General features: G+C 37.1%; 1 protein-coding gene and 1 long non-coding RNA gene across 4 annotated transcripts in view; both read left to right on the forward strand.

Moving 5' to 3' along the window:
* Positions 1-17,485, forward strand: part of RC3H1 (ring finger and CCCH-type domains 1) — a 67,042-nt gene that overhangs the window by 15,513 nt on the left and 34,044 nt on the right. For all 3 annotated transcript variants that reach the window (XM_063298509.1, XM_063298510.1, XM_063298508.1), the window contains exons 2-8: positions 6,846-7,209; positions 8,761-8,881; positions 10,065-10,304; positions 12,979-13,154; positions 13,366-13,566; positions 15,024-15,156; positions 16,036-16,154. In XM_063298509.1, coding sequence (XP_063154579.1) covers positions 6,979-7,209; positions 8,761-8,881; positions 10,065-10,304; positions 12,979-13,154; positions 13,366-13,566; positions 15,024-15,156; positions 16,036-16,154 — 1,221 coding nt within the window. In that variant the 5' untranslated portion in view covers positions 6,846-6,978. The remainder of the gene's footprint in view (positions 1-6,845; positions 7,210-8,760; positions 8,882-10,064; positions 10,305-12,978; positions 13,155-13,365; positions 13,567-15,023; positions 15,157-16,035; positions 16,155-17,485) is intronic.
* LOC134493752 (uncharacterized) overlaps positions 6,063-17,485 on the forward strand; it is a 101,006-nt gene continuing 89,583 nt past the window's right edge. Inside the window, exon 1 of the long non-coding RNA XR_010067603.1 lies at positions 6,063-6,072. This is a non-coding gene — a long non-coding RNA (uncharacterized LOC134493752). The remainder of the gene's footprint in view (positions 6,073-17,485) is intronic.

A 17,485-nucleotide genomic window follows, 5' to 3' on the forward strand; every position in this document is an offset into this window, starting at 1 on the left:
AAGCATTCATAATTTGAATGCTTCAGGTGTACTAAGCAAACTGTATTATTTCTAGATGTCTTATGTGAAAATTTGATATTATATTAATACTTTAAATATGTATAAAATACAGATGCAAAAATATGTCTGACTTAGTATCTAAAAAGTATTTCAATTCATCTCAAATAAAGTATTACTCCAAAAGAGGTTACAAAGAGACAGTCTTTCTCTCTACTCCTAAAAGATCTGTCCTAAATATTTTACCCTTCTCTGCTGTGTGTGCCATCTTTTGCTTGTTTCTCACTCTTCAAAGGACAAACTAAAAATACAAAAGTTTCCCCTCAGCCTTTGTTTCTTCCTTGGGAAGTCAGTAGCAGAGCCTGATAAGTCAGTTACAAAACAAAACATTGTTTTAAAAATTACCTGTTGTTAGAATGAAGTAGATTGTTTGGGAAATATTTGGAACTGTATATTTTCACTAGAAGTGGTGGAGGCAGGTAAGCTTTCAAAATAGCTACTTCTGAGATCCAAGAAGACAGTAGTAATGGGGGGGAAGCAAAACAGAGTATCTAGAAAAGCAGCTGCACGTATGGTGAAGAATGAAATTGGATTAAGCAGTACCAAAGAGTCAGAAGAGGTAGCTGGCTACCTCTTCAGCTAATAATATTTGATACTACTTCTTTTCCCCTTTTGTAAGGGAAGAAAGGAGAAAACTAAGGAACCCTAGCAATGCTATTTAGAACTAGAGAAAAGACTCCCCAAAACCTACTGTACTTAGTTAAGTATGTGTAATAAATCCTTGTTGCAGTCTTTAACTAACTTGAGAAGAAATAAGTAAATAAGAAACAGTAATACTAAAATCTAAAGAGCTGTGAAGAGAGCCAGTTTGGTGTAGTAGTTAAGGCACCAGCCTAGAAACCAGGGGACTGTGAGTTCTAGTCCTGCCTTAGGCACAAAACCAGCTGGGTGACCTTGGGTCAGTTGTTCTCTCTCAGCCCTAGGAAGGAGGCAATGGCAAACTACTTCTGGGGAAAGAAAAAAAAAACCTTGCCAAAAAACTGCAGGGACTAGGCCAGGTAGTTGCCAGGAGTCAACACTGACTCAAAGGCACCAAAAAAAAAAAAAAAAACTATGAGTTTAAATTAACTACAGAAATATTAGGACCATACATTGAATAATGTAGTATTAATCCACTTCTAAAGCAAAGTTTTAAAGTTTTACATACTATAATGTAATACTCTAAAAATAAAGAGGATATTAAAAATATTACAAATACATGGATATAGCCTTTTAAATTGTAATACAGGTAGTCCTCATTTACCGACCACCCATTCAGCAAGCTTTCAAAATTGCAGTGGTGCTGAATGAGTGGTACTTACAATTGGTCCTTGAAGTTCCAGCTGTCGCAGTGCCTCCGCAGCCACATGATAGCGATTCAGGTGCTTGTCAATCAGCTTGCACTTACAATGGTTGCAACATCCCATGGTCACATAATTACCATCTGCAACTTTCCCTGCCAGCTTCCCACAAGCAAAGTCAATGGGGAAGCTGGCAGGGAAGGTTGCAGGTCACACTGGTAAGTCCCCCCGGCCTTCCTGCACTCACACCACGCCGTCCATGCCTGGCCTTCCTGCGTTCGCACTGTGCCATCCATCTCTGGCCTTCCTGCACTTGTGCTGCACCACACCATCCATCCCCCAGCCTTCCTGCACCCTGCCACACCATCCCCTTCCCAGCCTTCCTCTGCTCTCACGTGGCCTGCGCCAGGCCTCCCAAGCCCTCCCCCAATTCATGCACGGCCTGCACCAGCCCTCCCAGGGCCTCCCCTGGCCTCCCCTACCCCCTGCGGCATCCTCCCACCCCTCTGTAGCACCTCTGCAGTCCTTACCTGGGACTCCCACCATTTTTCAGAAGTGGCTTGCCATTGCCTTCTTCCTAGGGCTGAGAGAGTGATGGCCCAAGCTCACCCAGCTGGCTTTGTGCATGAGGAGGGAGTAGAACTCACAGTCTCCTGGTTTCTAGCCTGATGCCTTTAACCACTATACCAAGCTGGCTCTTGCCTAACATTTAGCGGATTCTAATTTTTACAATATTGCTTGTATAACTGTTTTAACAGTAAGAAACAATATTTACATATTTTATCTGAATAAATATGAATAAACATGCTAAACTAAACCAAAGCACTTTTGAGCTTAATGTGGTATGGTAAAGGTAAAGGTAAAGGTTTCCCTTGACGTAAAGTCCAGTCGAATCCGACTCTAGGGGGCGGTGCTCATCTTTTTCAGGGTAATCTGGCCATGCTACCTTGTGACTTTAGTATATCATGAGTACGCTGAAGAAATTGAAACAAAATAATGCGGCTCATTTTATGTTGTGAAACACTTCTATCAGTAAGCTGTGTGCTTAGGTCCATAGAAGAAGTCTTCATCAAACAAATATTGTTACTGTATTTCACAGCAGTAACAATATATATAGAAAATCTTTGTTTCTAGTTTTTTCTTTTTATTACATTGTTATAAATTTGATACATTTTGTTGTTTCAATACAGTAATCTTTATACAATATTAATTGAATATTAACATTCTATTATTTAGATGGCTTAGAACTCTTTTTTCTCTTATTTTCAATACTCTATCAATATTAATTACAATTTAGGATGGCAATATTACAAGCGTGAAATTATTTGACCTTTTCTTTCAAAGCTGAGTATAAAATTGAGGAAAAAAACACTACAAATTGCATCAAAGTATTTGTTGCATGATAAAGATTTTGATCTTAAGCTAATTACTTAGTATTAAAATCTATATTATATTGTTATTTAGTGTGTGTGGGGGGGGATGTGTATTCATATATATATATATATATATATATATATATATATATACATACATACATACATACATACATACATACATACACACAAGTTAATAAAAGGAAAAAATAGATGAACGAAGCCGATTTAACAAAAATTAAAATACCAAAGAGTGGAAAGAAAAAAGGAGGGGAGGAAAAGGGGAAAAACTATTGGGTTTCTGACTTCCCCTTTTTTATACTTCTGCTAATTTGCAATATTTGTAGACGTTTAGGACCCCTTAAAAGTCAGACCGTAAAGATTATATTTGCCACACTGCGTGTTGTATGTACGGGAATGACATGGTATATTTGCATATGAACTTAAAGAATATATACAAATTACATTTTCTATTATTTTAATTTTCTCTGATGACAACACAGGAAATGATAGATATAACAAAACAAATTTTGAGTACTTTTCCAAAGTACATTTGTTTAATGCTTTGCAAGGTTTTTCTCTTATTTGTCTTCCTTTTCTCCTCTGTTTGTCTCACTAATAGCCTGAAATGAGATAGCCTTTTCCCTCCAAATTTTATGCACTACTTGGAGAACTCTGCAAAAAAGAAGCATCTCGTATTTTGTTATCAGAGTTGGCAGTGAGACCTCCAAATATGCTAGAGTACCTATAGTATGACTATGTGGTGGTCACTGACCCCATTTAAAAAAAAGTTTTTACCTTAGCTATATTTATTCCTAAAATTTGCCAAAATGATAGTTAAAGAACCACAGATGAGTTTTGCTGGACAAACATTCTGTATGAATGTGATCTAATGGGAAAATGTTAGGGACATGAATGGATGGCTGGGTATAAAACAACAGAGTACAAAAATTGATTGGTCTATTTGAAGAATGAGAATGGTAACTGAGCATTTGCTCACAAAAAGTGCTTGGAGTGAAAGAGATAGATGAGAAAAATGCATATAATAGAATGATTACTGTAACAGTAAGAATAACGTATATAGAAAGAAAAAGATAGTTGCAATTAATGTAGTCAAAAAGAGCAAGTTACAATTAGGGTTAAAAAAATGCGGAGTAGGTGAAAAAAGATTAAATCTCCAGTTGACTGAATGAAATTAAAAATAAAATATGTGTGTGAATATTGTATTTGTGCCTGACAAATGGAAGAATACTGTTGTTGTCTGTCTGTACAAAGGGAATGATAGCAAAAGTGAATGCAAAAAGAACAGGGGAACTAGTTTGTGCAGTGTGCCTAAGATGTTTCGCAGAGTTTTAATTGAAAGAGGCAACAGTGAGGAACATTTGGTAAGTACACTGTGGCTTTATGCTGAATAGGAATTGTGCAGATTTTTACACTTCAGCAGGCCATTGAGAAATGCATGAATGTGAAAACAATTACTTTGCTGATTTTATGTTTGCTAATTCAGAGAAAGCAAATTATAGAATGAATAGTCTTGAATTATGGAACATTTTGTGCAAATAAGCAGTTGAACACTTGATGAAAATAAAGTATACATAGAAAATAAATGAAATGCTTAGAAAATGCTTCAGCATTGATTAAAGTTATGTAACATCCCCTTAGTGTTTAATGTATCGATAGACAAACATATAAGGAATGTTTGTGATAACATTAGAGATACAGTATTTTGGTTGGGGACATGACTGTGTGTATACTTCTGTATGCAGATTATGCTATGTGGTTTGAAAATCTGTATAATTTTCAGCAAAAGTTATATAGATTATATATGATGCAGTGAGGTGAATGAATCTGGAAATTCTTGTTTCAAGGACTAAGTGAAGTTACATATAAATGGTGAAAAAGTAGATCAAATAGGTACATTTCTAATGATACAATATTTACTAAAGATGGGGAAATAGATGTTGAAATTTCAAGACATGAAAATCCTGGTAGAAATGCAGTAATATGAGGTCTTTTGGGAAGAATGAATGTTAAAGGAAGCAACAATGACTGTAAAAGAGCATGCTTCTGCCCACTTTGTTATATGGAAGTGAGAGTTGGGTATATGAGGAGAAACAAAAGGAATTGAATGCAGTGGAATTGGGTTTGTGTGGTAAAATAAGATATAGGACCAAGAATGAATGTGCACTAAATGAATGCAGACTGAATACAAAAGTGAGAGACCAATATGAAAGAAATATATTGAGATAGTTTGATGATACTGAATCACAAAATAAATATATGAAGAAAGAGTGAATATGTGAAGAGAAAGGTGAAGGTTGAAAAATTGGAGATTGGATAAAATAAGGATGAGAATTTCAAGAATCCAAAGCATTGCATAAAGCAGTATATGGAAGCGATTTCCAAACAGTGGTTTGGAAATATTAAAAAGTGCCTCTAATTGTGTAACAAGATTTTACACTTTTCATGCTTATTGCAGTTGGTTATATTTAAATTATGACAAACATGAAGTATTAATACTTTGGAATCTACTAGAATTACGTTTTTGTTTTTGTTTTTTGCATATATATAGATATACAGTGTGTGTGTGTGTGTGTGTGTGTGTGTGTGTGTGTGTGTGTGTGTGTATCAGCTTTGATATTTTGAAACAGAATTCTGTTGAACATTAAATTGAAGTGTGTAGTAAAAATGTTTTGTTTTTGTTTGCCTTCGAGTCAGTCCTGACTCCTGGATACTGCCTTGACAAGTCCATGCAGTTTTCTTGGCAACATTTTCAGAAGCGGTTTGCTATTGCTTTCTTCTCAGGATAAGAAAAAGTGATTGCCCTAACATCACCCAGTTGGCTTTGTGCTAAGACATGACTAGAACTCACAATCTCCCAGATTCTAGCCTGGGGCTTTTAAACACTACATCAAATTGGGTCACATTCATTGTATACAGAATGAAATGCAAACGAATTCTACAGTATTATCACTTTATTATTATTATGTACAACATAACATGGACAAACTGCTATTGATATTGCATAAGTGGCAATGCGTCATTTATTAATGACTTTAAGAAATTCACTTTAAATATTGTTTAGTTCCAACATAATTCCAGTGTTTATCAGAATGAAAAGACCTGTTGTGTGTATTGTCTGTGCACTGTAAAAATGAAATTTTATTACTAAATTCTACACTGAAAAACATGAATTCTGCAACTTGTATAAATTATAGCAGTTACAGGTAGTCCTTGTTTAGTGACCACAATTGGGACCAGTAACTCAGTAGTTAAGCAAAGCAGTCACTAAGTGTGCTTACAATCTTATTTCAGCTTTCCTTTGTTTTACAGACCTGCAAAGGTTGTAAATGCGAGGATTGGTCACAAAGTTACTTTTTCATCACCGTCATTACTGCAGATGGTCACTAAAGAGGCAGTCACTAAATGAGGCTGCCCTGCATTCTACTGCCCCTGCTGCCCCCAGCTGATGTTTGCTGTCATCTTCCTCCCGCGCTGACAAGGTGCGCCAAGCCTTGCCCTTCGCGAGGCAGTTGCTGGCCATGTGCAACCTTGGGAAGAAGGCCTCGCACGGCTAACAGCTGCCTGGCAAAGGGCCAGTCCAGTTATGCCTCGTCACCCTGTGGTCATAAATGCGTGTGGGCTGCCAAGTGCCTGAATTTTATCACGTGACCAGATGGCACTCCAATGGCCATAACTTTGAGGACCAGGCATAAGTACCATTTGTTCAGCATCGTCATAACTTCAAATGGTAGCTGAATGAATGGTCATTAAGCAAGGCCTACCTATACTGTAGAGCAAAACAGACCATTATCTGCCATAGCATGGAGTTTGCATGCACTTCAGTGTGGCTTAATTAATGTCAGGAAGGCAACATTATAATTTTTTTCCTTAAAGAAAGCTAATAGGATAGTTTTCTCCTAAAAAGATTGAGCAGTATAAACCAAGTTATTACAATGCTTTGTTCAACACAGACAAATTTTTAGATTAATCATGAGAAAACAGTGGAAGTCATTGTACCATCTACACCATCTATACTGTCAATACCACTATCTTATGTTTAATTGTTTTTTCAGTAATACTTCATATAAAATCTCCATCAGCTAATTTCATTCCTTTCTATTTACTTTTTTAGGTTATATTTCACACTATGTGCTGACTGTCTGTACTTACAGAAACTATTTAAAAACAGGTTTTTTTTTTCAAAATAAATTTGATTCCAGTGGAATCTGCTTTAGATTTTGTCTTGTGAAGTAACTCCTGAAGCAATGCCTGTACAAGCTCCACAATGGACGGATTTTCTCTCCTGCCCTATTTGCACACAAACATTCGACGAAACCATCCGGAAGCCCATCAGTCTAGGTTGTGGCCACACAGTCTGCAAGATGTGCCTGAACAAGCTTCATCGGAAAGCGTGTCCTTTCGACCAGACCACTATCAATACGGACATAGAACACCTTCCCGTGAACTCGGCTTTGCTGCAGCTTGTGGGTGCTCAGGTAAGGGAGAGTTTCCTTGGTCTCCTGCTTTGGGGTTGTTTTTTTTTAATTCCTAGTCAGCATTATTTTTTCACGGAATAAGCAGATGTATATATTTTTTAAGAATCACACAAAAAATTGATAATGAAATGAACAAATGCAACAAACCATAACATTTTCAAATATGTAAAATCATTATTAGGCTGTGGACAGACTTTTCTGAAGTTCCAAAGTTTCATTATAGGATGCCTGGACAAACAAGTGGTAGTATTACTGTGTAAGAAAAAAGTGTGAAACCCATATGAAAAAAAGCTTGTTTAAACTTATATGCTATTTTTGGGCAGAATCAATCTTCCGTTGGGGATCCAGCAAGCTCGTTTTATATTGATAGCTGGAAATAAAGTTACTGCTTCACAACCAAACAAGGACAACCAATATCATTAGGAGAATAGAACAATATTCCTAACAAGACAGTGTTTAATCCTTGGAGCTGTCTGAACTCAGGAAACATGAATAGAGGTGTGTTAAAGTAAACATGGAGGGGAGAAATTAAATAGGGATAATTTTTTTCTGCCCCTCTCATACTACCAGAACCTGAGGCCTTCACCCACTGAAGAAAAAAGTGTTTGTTTGTTTATTTAGATTTATAAGTCTGCCCAACTGAAACAATGTGACTCTGGGCAGCATACAACACACACATAAAAACAAACAATAAACCAGAACAGGAAAACTAAACTATATAACATTAAAAATATATACATAAATAGAAAATAGAAAAGGATATTTATATATTTCCATGTAGACAAATTACACATAAATAGTAAGCAATTCAAGATAGATAAAAGGATTTGGATGCCTTTAAGATGGGATGAGGGAAAAAATGAAAAGACAACAGTGGCTACTAGTCGTAATGGCTATATAAATCTCCAGTATATATTTCTGGGTTCTAGTTGTTGAATAGAAGTGAAAATGTGTTGAATTAAATACATCTTTGGATTGAGCCAGCTCATCATTTATATGTTGATTTTTTTAAGTTATATTAATGGTAGCTTGGGGTTTTTTTATGTGTTTTTATTGCAAATCTATTTTTCAAGGTGAGTGTTCACAAAGGAGTTTTTATGAATGTAAGTGTAATTTAAAACAGTAATTTCATAATCTGAATTTTAAAATACTTTTTGACATTTGGTAAATTTGAGCAAGAAGGTTGTAAGGTTTGAGCAAGTTGTTTGCTAGAGCACATGGGGAAAATGTCCAGGGTAAGCAAAAATAACTGGCTATTGATAGGACTTTCAGCATTATTTTTTCATGATTTTTTTTTTTTGGAAAAAGATTTTAAAAAATCCTTCTGATAGCAATGTGTTCTGCCTTGAATATATTTGTATATAAAGTAGCATGGAATCATATTTTTTTCATTTTGTAACAATAACTGCTTTGTTTTCTTCAAGACAGGAATAGACAGTGTTAATTAAAAGTGAGGAGCTGCACATAGGTTTTGCAGGCAGTGATGGAGAGATAAATACTTAAAACTAGCAATTTCTTAATATATTTGTAACACTCTTATGTTTTCTACAGATGCCAGAACAGCAGCCAATAACTCTACGCAGTGGTGCTGAAGATACTAAGCATTATGAGGAAGCTAGGAAGTGTGTGGAAGAACTAGCCTTGTACCTTAAACCACTCAGCAGTGCAAGAGGTGAATAGTGCTTGTCACTCTTCTCCTATGTTTTAATATTATGACACATGTTAAGAATGTCCAGTTAAAAAAACAAACAATTCTGAGTGCTGAAGCAGGTAATGTTGAAAAAAATGCAAACCCCCTCCCATAGCTTTCTTCCCTTCTCACCTTCCTCCAGCTTTTATTGTTACATGGCGTTTATGACACTTGTTGTCCTGAAAGGAACCAGTTCACTTCCAGGTGGCGGAAATGGTGTTTTTGTTTCGCAGCAGCTAATTTACACCTTTTAAGTATGTAGGCGTTTAAGTATGCAGGTAGTCCTCGACTTAGAACGACAGTTGGGATCAGAATTTCCATCGCTAAGTGATGCAGTTGTGAACTTAACTGAATCCCATGGTCGTTAGGTGAGGCAGCATTCCACTGAATCCCACAGTCGTTAGGTGAGGCAACATCCCATTGGCTTCCCATAACCAGTCAGTGGGGAAGCCAGTAGGCAGTTGTAAGTCCCAGGCCGGCAGGTAAGTGGCTCCTGCTGGGTAGAGAAGGGAGTGAGGGGGTGTGCAAGAGGCACTGTGGGGTTGGGGAGGGTGTGCAAGGGGCGCCGTGCGGGTTGGGGAGTGTGCACGAGGGACGCTGCGTGGGTCAGGGAGGATGTGTGAGGATGTGAGGGAAGTGTGGTGAGGGTTGGGGAGGGTGTGCAGAGGGGTGTGAGTGGCCAGCGCAGCGTGAGTGCAGAGGGCTGGGGAGGGTGTGTGGGTGGGGGAGACTTACCCCAGCAACTTGTGACGTTCCCTGCTGCTTTCCCCATTGAGTTTCTGGGGAAGCTGGCAAGGAAGGTTACAAATGGTGATCCTGTGATCATGGGGTGCTTGGCAACCGGTAAGTGTGGATGGTTGCCAAGCACCCAGAGCACAATCATGTGACCACAGAGGGTGCTGGGACAGCCGGAACTTCGAGGATTGGTCATAACCACCATTCATGCAGCACTGGTGTAACTTCAAACGGTCACTGAAGGAATGGTCATAAGTTGAGGACTACCTGTAATGTAAAGATAAAACATTGTCCCCAGCAGATCTAAATGTCATAAAATTTTTAACCCTTGCTTACTGTTCAAATAATCAGCCCCAAATGGATTGTATGCAACTTTTGCATTGCTTTCAAGAAATTCAGAAATAACTCCAACTTTTTTCTCTTCATAAAGGTGTGGGATTGAACAGCACAACTCAGAGTGTGCTTAGTCGCCCCATGCAAAGGAAGCTTGTGACGTTAGTCCACTGCCAGCTGGTGGAAGAAGAAGGGCGGATCCGAGCTATGCGTGCAGCACGATCTCTGGGTGAAAGAACTGTCACTGAGCTTATTCTTCAGCACCAGAATCCCCAGCAGTTATCATCAAACCTTTGGGCTGCAGTGAGGGCTAGAGGCTGTCAGTTCCTTGGACCAGGTATATATTGGGAAAACGGGTTCCCCCTGGCTGAGAGGATCAGAGTAGATATGTACAGAAATGCTTTACGTATTTTCTATATTTGAACAATTGAAAGTGTTAACCAATTTGTTTTTAATGATAGTGTGGTTTTTCCTATTTTACAGAGCACAGATTTGATTATGGTAGAGGTTTTACTAAAGTCATTGGAAAAATGTGAAATAAACTGAACATGAAATAATTCTGACATGCAGAGTTATGATAGTATTAATTAAGCTCAGCTAATTAAATACAACACCCTATAAATGTTCAGCTGTATAGTAGGATGTTGTATGATTAAATTGATAAAAACAGTGCAGGCTCCAGCAGTACCCAGATAAAGTAATCCAGGAAAAAGTTCCTCAAATATAAACTAACGAAGTTCAGACCTTAAAAAAAAAAAGTAATATTTAATAATTTTTCCCTACCGCAATTATAAAAATTCATCATTACAATTCAGCACCAGCTTTTAGGGTTTCTTGTTGTCCCAGGCCCTCCTAGCAGCCTTCCCTAGCCTGGGCATTCTTCAGACATGTGACCTCAGTTCCAGAATGCCCATCCAGCAATTGGGGAGTCCTACCTTAGGGGCACAAAGAAACACTCAAGGCCCACTTCTTAGTTGCAAGGAATAACACATTGTTCAACTTCTCACACTGATTTATGCATTCATTATTAAATATTGCAATATAACTGTCTTTTTCAGTATTTCTGATTCCAGGCAGTATTTCATGGCTCTTCTGTAATCCACAAAATCTGTAACACCTGAACGAGAAATAAGACCTGACCTGAGTAACACCAATTAGTGTTTGACAAAACAACAACAACAATAATGGAAATATGTTTATGTGTTTAGAAAACTAAAATACTTGCTAGAGGAACTAAGTAAATAACTTGAGAGATTTGTTTAAGTTTCACAGACATGCATTTAAGGAAAAAGAATATTTGATGCATATAATTTTTTTTTAATCTGTTCAATCATGTCCAATTCTTGGAGATTGCCTGGACAAGTTTTCTTAGCAAGGTTTTTCAGAAGTGGTTTGCTATTACCTCCTTCCTGGAGTTGAGAGAAAGTGACTGGCCCAAGGTCACCCAGCTGGCTTTGTGCCTAAGGCAGGACTAGAACTCACGGTCTCCCAGTTTCTAGCCTGGTGCCTTAACCATGACACCAAACTGGCTCTCTAAATGTTATTAATTGAAATTAAATAAAGTGGTTAATAGGGTTACTCTCCTGTGTGTATTTAATTATTATATAAATTATTAAGTTCAAAATAATTTTAGTGGCAAATTTTGGAGGCACACAGGAGAATAAACAAAATTATTTCAGAGATCATGTGTGATCTTGGTTTTCAAGCAGTGAAGCCTTGTTACAACAAAGAGAGGCATGAAATGTAGATTCTATGAAATGTTATGTATAACATATCTTAGTTTGCAAAATTCATAGTGTGCTACTGAAACAAAACTGAAAAAACGTATAGAGCATCAGTAATATAATTTCCAGGTATCCCACTATGTACTATTCAGTACAAACCAAGGAGTAGCTGGCAGTTTTTAATGCAGGAGGCCAAAGGCGAGACCACTTGCGTTTATTTTTTTTTCTTGTGTTTTGTTGTATCTCTATCCCATCACCTGTTATATGTGGATCTTCAAACATTGCCAGATGATTACCCATCTAGACATAAAATAGACTTTGACTAGCTTAGTTTTAACAAAGTAGCTATATCATTTTCCCTGGGGTAAATGATTGCTCAGATTCCTCATTAAGAGTCTCCATTCAAAATTTTTAAACATATTTAGTGATTTTTATGAGCTATAATGCAGCACTTACATCATTTTAAATAATCATAGAATAATTGAGCAGGGAGACGCGGTGGCGCTGCGGGTTAAACCGCTGAGCTTGCCAATCAGAAGGTTGGCAGTTCGAATCCGCGTGACAGGGCAAGCTCCCGTTGCTAGTCCCAGCTCCTGCCAACCTAGCAGTTCAAAAACATGCAAATGTGAGTAGATTAATAGGTACCGCTTCGGCAGGCAGGTAATGGCATTCCGTTTAGTCATGCTGGCCACATGACCACGGAAGTGTCTACAGACAAACGTCGGCTCTTCGGCTCTGAAACGGAGATGAGCACCGCCCCCTAGAGTCGGACACGACTGGACTTAATGTTAAGGGAAACCTTTACCTTTACTAATTGAGTACAAATAATTTTACTGTAAAAATAAGAAGCCTAATATGAAAACAGATAATCAGTTTACACGTGTTTGAACATGCTTTCCACATAATCTCCACAAATTTCCTACTCGACTTCATGTATTGGACTGAAATGTTCAGTGCTGTAACTAACCCTATGAAGAACTATTTGCAGTAAAGAATATATTTGGGGTTTTCAGCATTTACTTTCCATTGTAGGTTTCCCTTTGCACTCAATCATTGATGTTTTTAAAACCATGTGGAATAGACTAGTATTTGATATGAAAGTGAAGATTGTCTGGTTCCTTTTAATGCAACTAAATTATGCTGTAGGGGGATGTCATATTTTCTAGCATAATCACGATGCAACCTGGAGATTTCAGTAACTTCTAATATAGTTGCTAATTTGTAAAGTTTGTAGTATCTTTCAGAAAATCCTATATTAATCCTGCCATGCTCCTCTTGATTTTCCAGCAATGCAGGAGGAAGCCCTGAAGCTAGTTCTTTTAGCTTTAGAAGATGGATCTGCTTTATCTCGAAAAGTCTTGGTTCTCTTTGTGGTACAGAGACTGGAGCCACGATTTCCTCAGGCTTCTAAAACCAGCATTGGGCATGTTGTCCAGCTTCTTTACAGAGCCTCCTGTTTCAAGGTACAAAAGAACTTAAATGCTTGTAGATCTTCTTTATCTGCTAGTTATGTCCATTTATAAACCATGTATTTGTATGAATTTCTTTTGTACAAATGGCACTATGTAAGGTAAGTTACATAGAATTATCACTTGCACCAGAAAAACTTAGTTAGGTACACTTACTCCTTAGGTTTATTATGTTATCTTACTTTAACAGTTTTGTCTCCACCAGGTGACTAAACGTGATGAGGATTCCTCCCTAATGCAGTTGAAGGAGGAATTCCGAACATATGAAGCTCTGAGGCGAGAACATGATTCCCAAATTGTACAAATTGCTATGGAGGCTGGTTTGCGAATAGCTCCAGATCAGTGGTCCTCATTGCTATATGGAGACCAGTCTCACAAATCCCACATGCAGTCCATTATTGACAAGGTAAAATCTCTTTACATCATTATCCTTTTACTTTTCAACCATTTTTTAAAATGCTGATAAAGTTGTAAAGAAGAATTCATAATTATATGTGGAATGCCCCAATTCCAATCTTTTTCATTCCAACTTTGTAGTGAGAGTGGAGTATCCTCTTTATTTGTCAGGTCTACATAACTGTGGTCCAGAATACCTGGGGACCTCCTTCACCATTATAGACATAAATCATGTATAAATCATCAAAAGAGGGGCCTATTGCAGGGGCCTAAAACTACCGAGAACAACCTGTGTTGCTTACCTATTTTAGGTGTGTGTTGAAGATCTGTCTTTTCACTTTAGTGATCATTTGTGAATTCTAGATGAATGCTGCTTATTTCTGCTTTTCTTTTTCTTTTTATCATATACTTTAAAATGGTTTTATTATTTTATTGTATATTTTATATTTTGTAAATCACTTTGAGAGGTTTATATATAGGAAGCAGTATAAAAATACATTTATTACTATTAGTAATAATCCTCCTGAATGTTGTTAACTCCTTGTATAAAAACAGTCCTAGACCACTTCTTGAGCTTAGAGCCAGGTGTGATTGTTGCTCATAGTAGTTTGCACAGTACTTATAGTACTTGAAAAAAAGGCTAAAGCCCATTTGTTTCAGGCTGCATAGGTGAGGTGCTTAAAATAACTTGGAAGTATAGTGCAATTGCAGGAGTAATTTTTAGCTCTAGTCCATGACTCTGGAAGGCTGGGACTTGTACGTAATGTTTGGAGTGCCTGAGATTATAATGCAACTGTAGGAGCAATCCCTTGCAGTTCCAACTCTGGGGGAGCACTGCAGTTTTTCCATGCTATTCTGTTATGAGACTGCAGTGTAACAGAGATGAATTTTAATAAACAAAATTCAAGATTTTTCTGTGTGTTATCTTTCCATGCAGTATTTAATTCTGGTAAAATAGCGCAAATCTTAACTGGTTTTTTAAGAGCTGATATTCAGGATGTTGAAGCTTTCATCCATTTCAACACTACAGTTACTCCTGCGTACTAAGTAAATAGAGCCTCTTTTATCAAGAGACCCAGAGCGTAAGGGAGGACCCATGTGTATGTGTCATGCAAAAGAACTCAAACCTTTGTTTACATGCAGCTGACCAATCATGACATTGGTGAAATGGAAGGATAGGTGCAAAAGATGCCAGAAGTTAATCATTTTCCCTTATGTCATCTTGGAATAGCAGTTTTCTTGACTGGAAACTTATTTTAGTGTCTTTGTATGCTCTTTACTACACTAGCAATTAATGCTCTTGCAGTATTCCTGGAGAAGACATTAAATTCTAGAAGACTATTTGCTTTATATCAAGTCACAGATACTAAGATAAGAATGTTAAAATGCATTTTCCCATGGGGTTTGATTGGTGGTGTCCAGGGGGGCAGAAAGCAGTTCTAATTATTAATATGTGTATGTGTTAAGTTGCAGACCCCAGCCTCTTTTGCACAGAGTGTTCAGGAATTAACCATTGCTCTCCAGAGGACTGGTGATCCAGCCAATCTGACCCGGCTTCGACCCCATCTTGAACTCCTTGCAAATATTGATCCCAGTCCAGGTAAATTTAGGTAGATAAGTAAATAAGCAAAAGGTTTTATAACATCTTAAGACTAACATATTTATTAGGACATAAGCTTCTGTGAACTACAGCCAGTTTCACTGGCTTTCTGAAACTATATTTTTAGACCAGCAGTTCCAAATTTTTCCTTCATATGGACTACAGCTTTTGGGGATCTCTATATGAATCAGAGGTCAGTGGTGACTGCACATTCTATTTTACATATAATTTCCGCTCCCTGAAGATGACCCCCTAACCTCAAAATCACATAAAAATAATTTTAAGAAAGTAAAATAAAATGGCAATAATCTCATGACATTTCCAAAGCTCACATGATTTTATTATATATTTATTTATTGTTTTCTTCTTCATCCTAGCATTTTCCCACAGGTGCAGGGTCCGCTTTTTGGATCAAGGAACGCCATTTCACACGAATTATTTTGCTTATTTAAATTTATTTATTTATTCATTATTCATTATTCATAAATGATTTTAATAATATATTAATAATTGTTACTTTATTTATTATTTTGTTGTTTTATTTCTATATTTTATTCCTGCCAGAAAAGCCCAGTACAACAGAAATAACAAAAACATTCTAAGATAAAACTATCATAGTAAAATCAACTAAGTTCATTCTGAAGACGGAAGAAAAAGTAAATAAATGGCCAGAGTATCCTGCTCTTCTCATGAAAGAAACCTAATTTGCTTTTCAGAATCAAATCTTTATTCTTGCATATTATTATTTCCTTGTAAAAGTCTTATATTTTCCATGTTATGAAAAAGCCTAATGGTGTTTATGATGAGAGAAGATTTTTTGTCCTATATGATCTCCCGTTGCTGAGAAAAATTCAGTTCTTTTTCTTGTGAACACTGTAGATGCCCCACCACCCACATGGGAACAGCTTGAGAATGGATTAGTTGCTGTGCGGACTGTGGTGCATGGACTGGTTGATTACATCCAGAATCACAGCAAGAAAGGAGCAGATCAGCAACAGGTATAGTGTAGTGCAGAGCTTGGGAAAAGTGCTCCTAGACAAGGTGCTCCTTTCTGAATTAAAAAAAGTTCTTTATGCTTCCACATGTATGTAAGATAACAAATGAGCAAATTGCCACAAGGGATAATATATATCAGGCATTCTTTGAAGCCAGGATGAGTCAACATATTTCGTTCTTTTTGGTGCTTTTATTTTATTGTAAATCAGCATGTGGGGATTCATTTTTCATACAGTATCTTTGAATAACCATCATTTTATCTGATTTAGTAGCAGAATGGTTAAATCTAAGATTGCACACTTTCAGTTAAAAGTATGCTATGTTTTTATATAGCTCTTAGTAAGCAATGCCCCTCTGTGGACCAGAAACCGATATTTCTGTTGCTGTTCTTTAAAGCAAGGTACACACATCAAGAAAAGTAGGTGGTAAATCTGCAGTCATCACATTTAAATCTACCCTTTGTGTATGAGTGCACTACCTATACCTTCTAAATGGCAAAGTGCCATCAACAGCATGTTGGCTTGCAAGATAGTCTTTAAATTAGAGAACCAGTCTAGCATAGAATAACATAAGTATGGAATACAATGAAAAGAATTATAGAGTACATTAAAAGGGAGCCTCATGCTAATGAGAAATAGGAATAAGAGAATGCTTTGTGGAATGATGGAGTGAAAGAGGCTGTAGATGAGAAGGAATATATAAGAAATGCAGAAAAAATTAGGATGAAAGGAAGATTATATAATGAGTACATAAAGAAAATTATAATTGCAAAGAATGTTGTCAAAGGGAGCACATAGCTGTTAAGGAGGCAGAGAAAATGGAGAGTAATTTTGATGGGAAAAAAATGAAAGTAGGTAAAGAGGGCTAAACAAGGAGCCTCCAACATAGTAAAATTAAGAATAAAAATGATGAAATTATTTGAGCTGAAACAGTTATTCTGGCAAATAACAGAAAAATAAAGCTGATAAAAATTAGGTATAGTGTGAGGTGCATGACTGAGGAAATCAGCCTCTTCCTTTGAGAATTAGATCAATTTTTATTTAGTTCATTAACTTTATTGTTGTTGACCACACCAGCAGACTCTGCGTGGCATACAAAATCTAATACTAAGATAAAATAATTTAAAGCAGGCAAAACAAAACAGCCCAAACAGCCATTAAAATGCAGCATGATAGCCACTCCCCCAACATATTAACCCCAGGCCTGGGACCAAAGCCAGGTTTTAAGAGCTTTTTGGAATCCTAGGAGGGGTGCAGCATTTAATAGAAGGGATGTGGAGCAGACCCACTCTGCTTGAATATACTGGGTGGCAGAAATAATAGGAGAGATGCAG

The sequence above is a fragment of the Candoia aspera genome, chromosome 3 (genome assembly GCF_035149785.1).
Source record: "Candoia aspera isolate rCanAsp1 chromosome 3, rCanAsp1.hap2, whole genome shotgun sequence".
NCBI classification, from domain to species: domain Eukaryota; kingdom Metazoa; phylum Chordata; class Lepidosauria; order Squamata; family Boidae; genus Candoia; species Candoia aspera.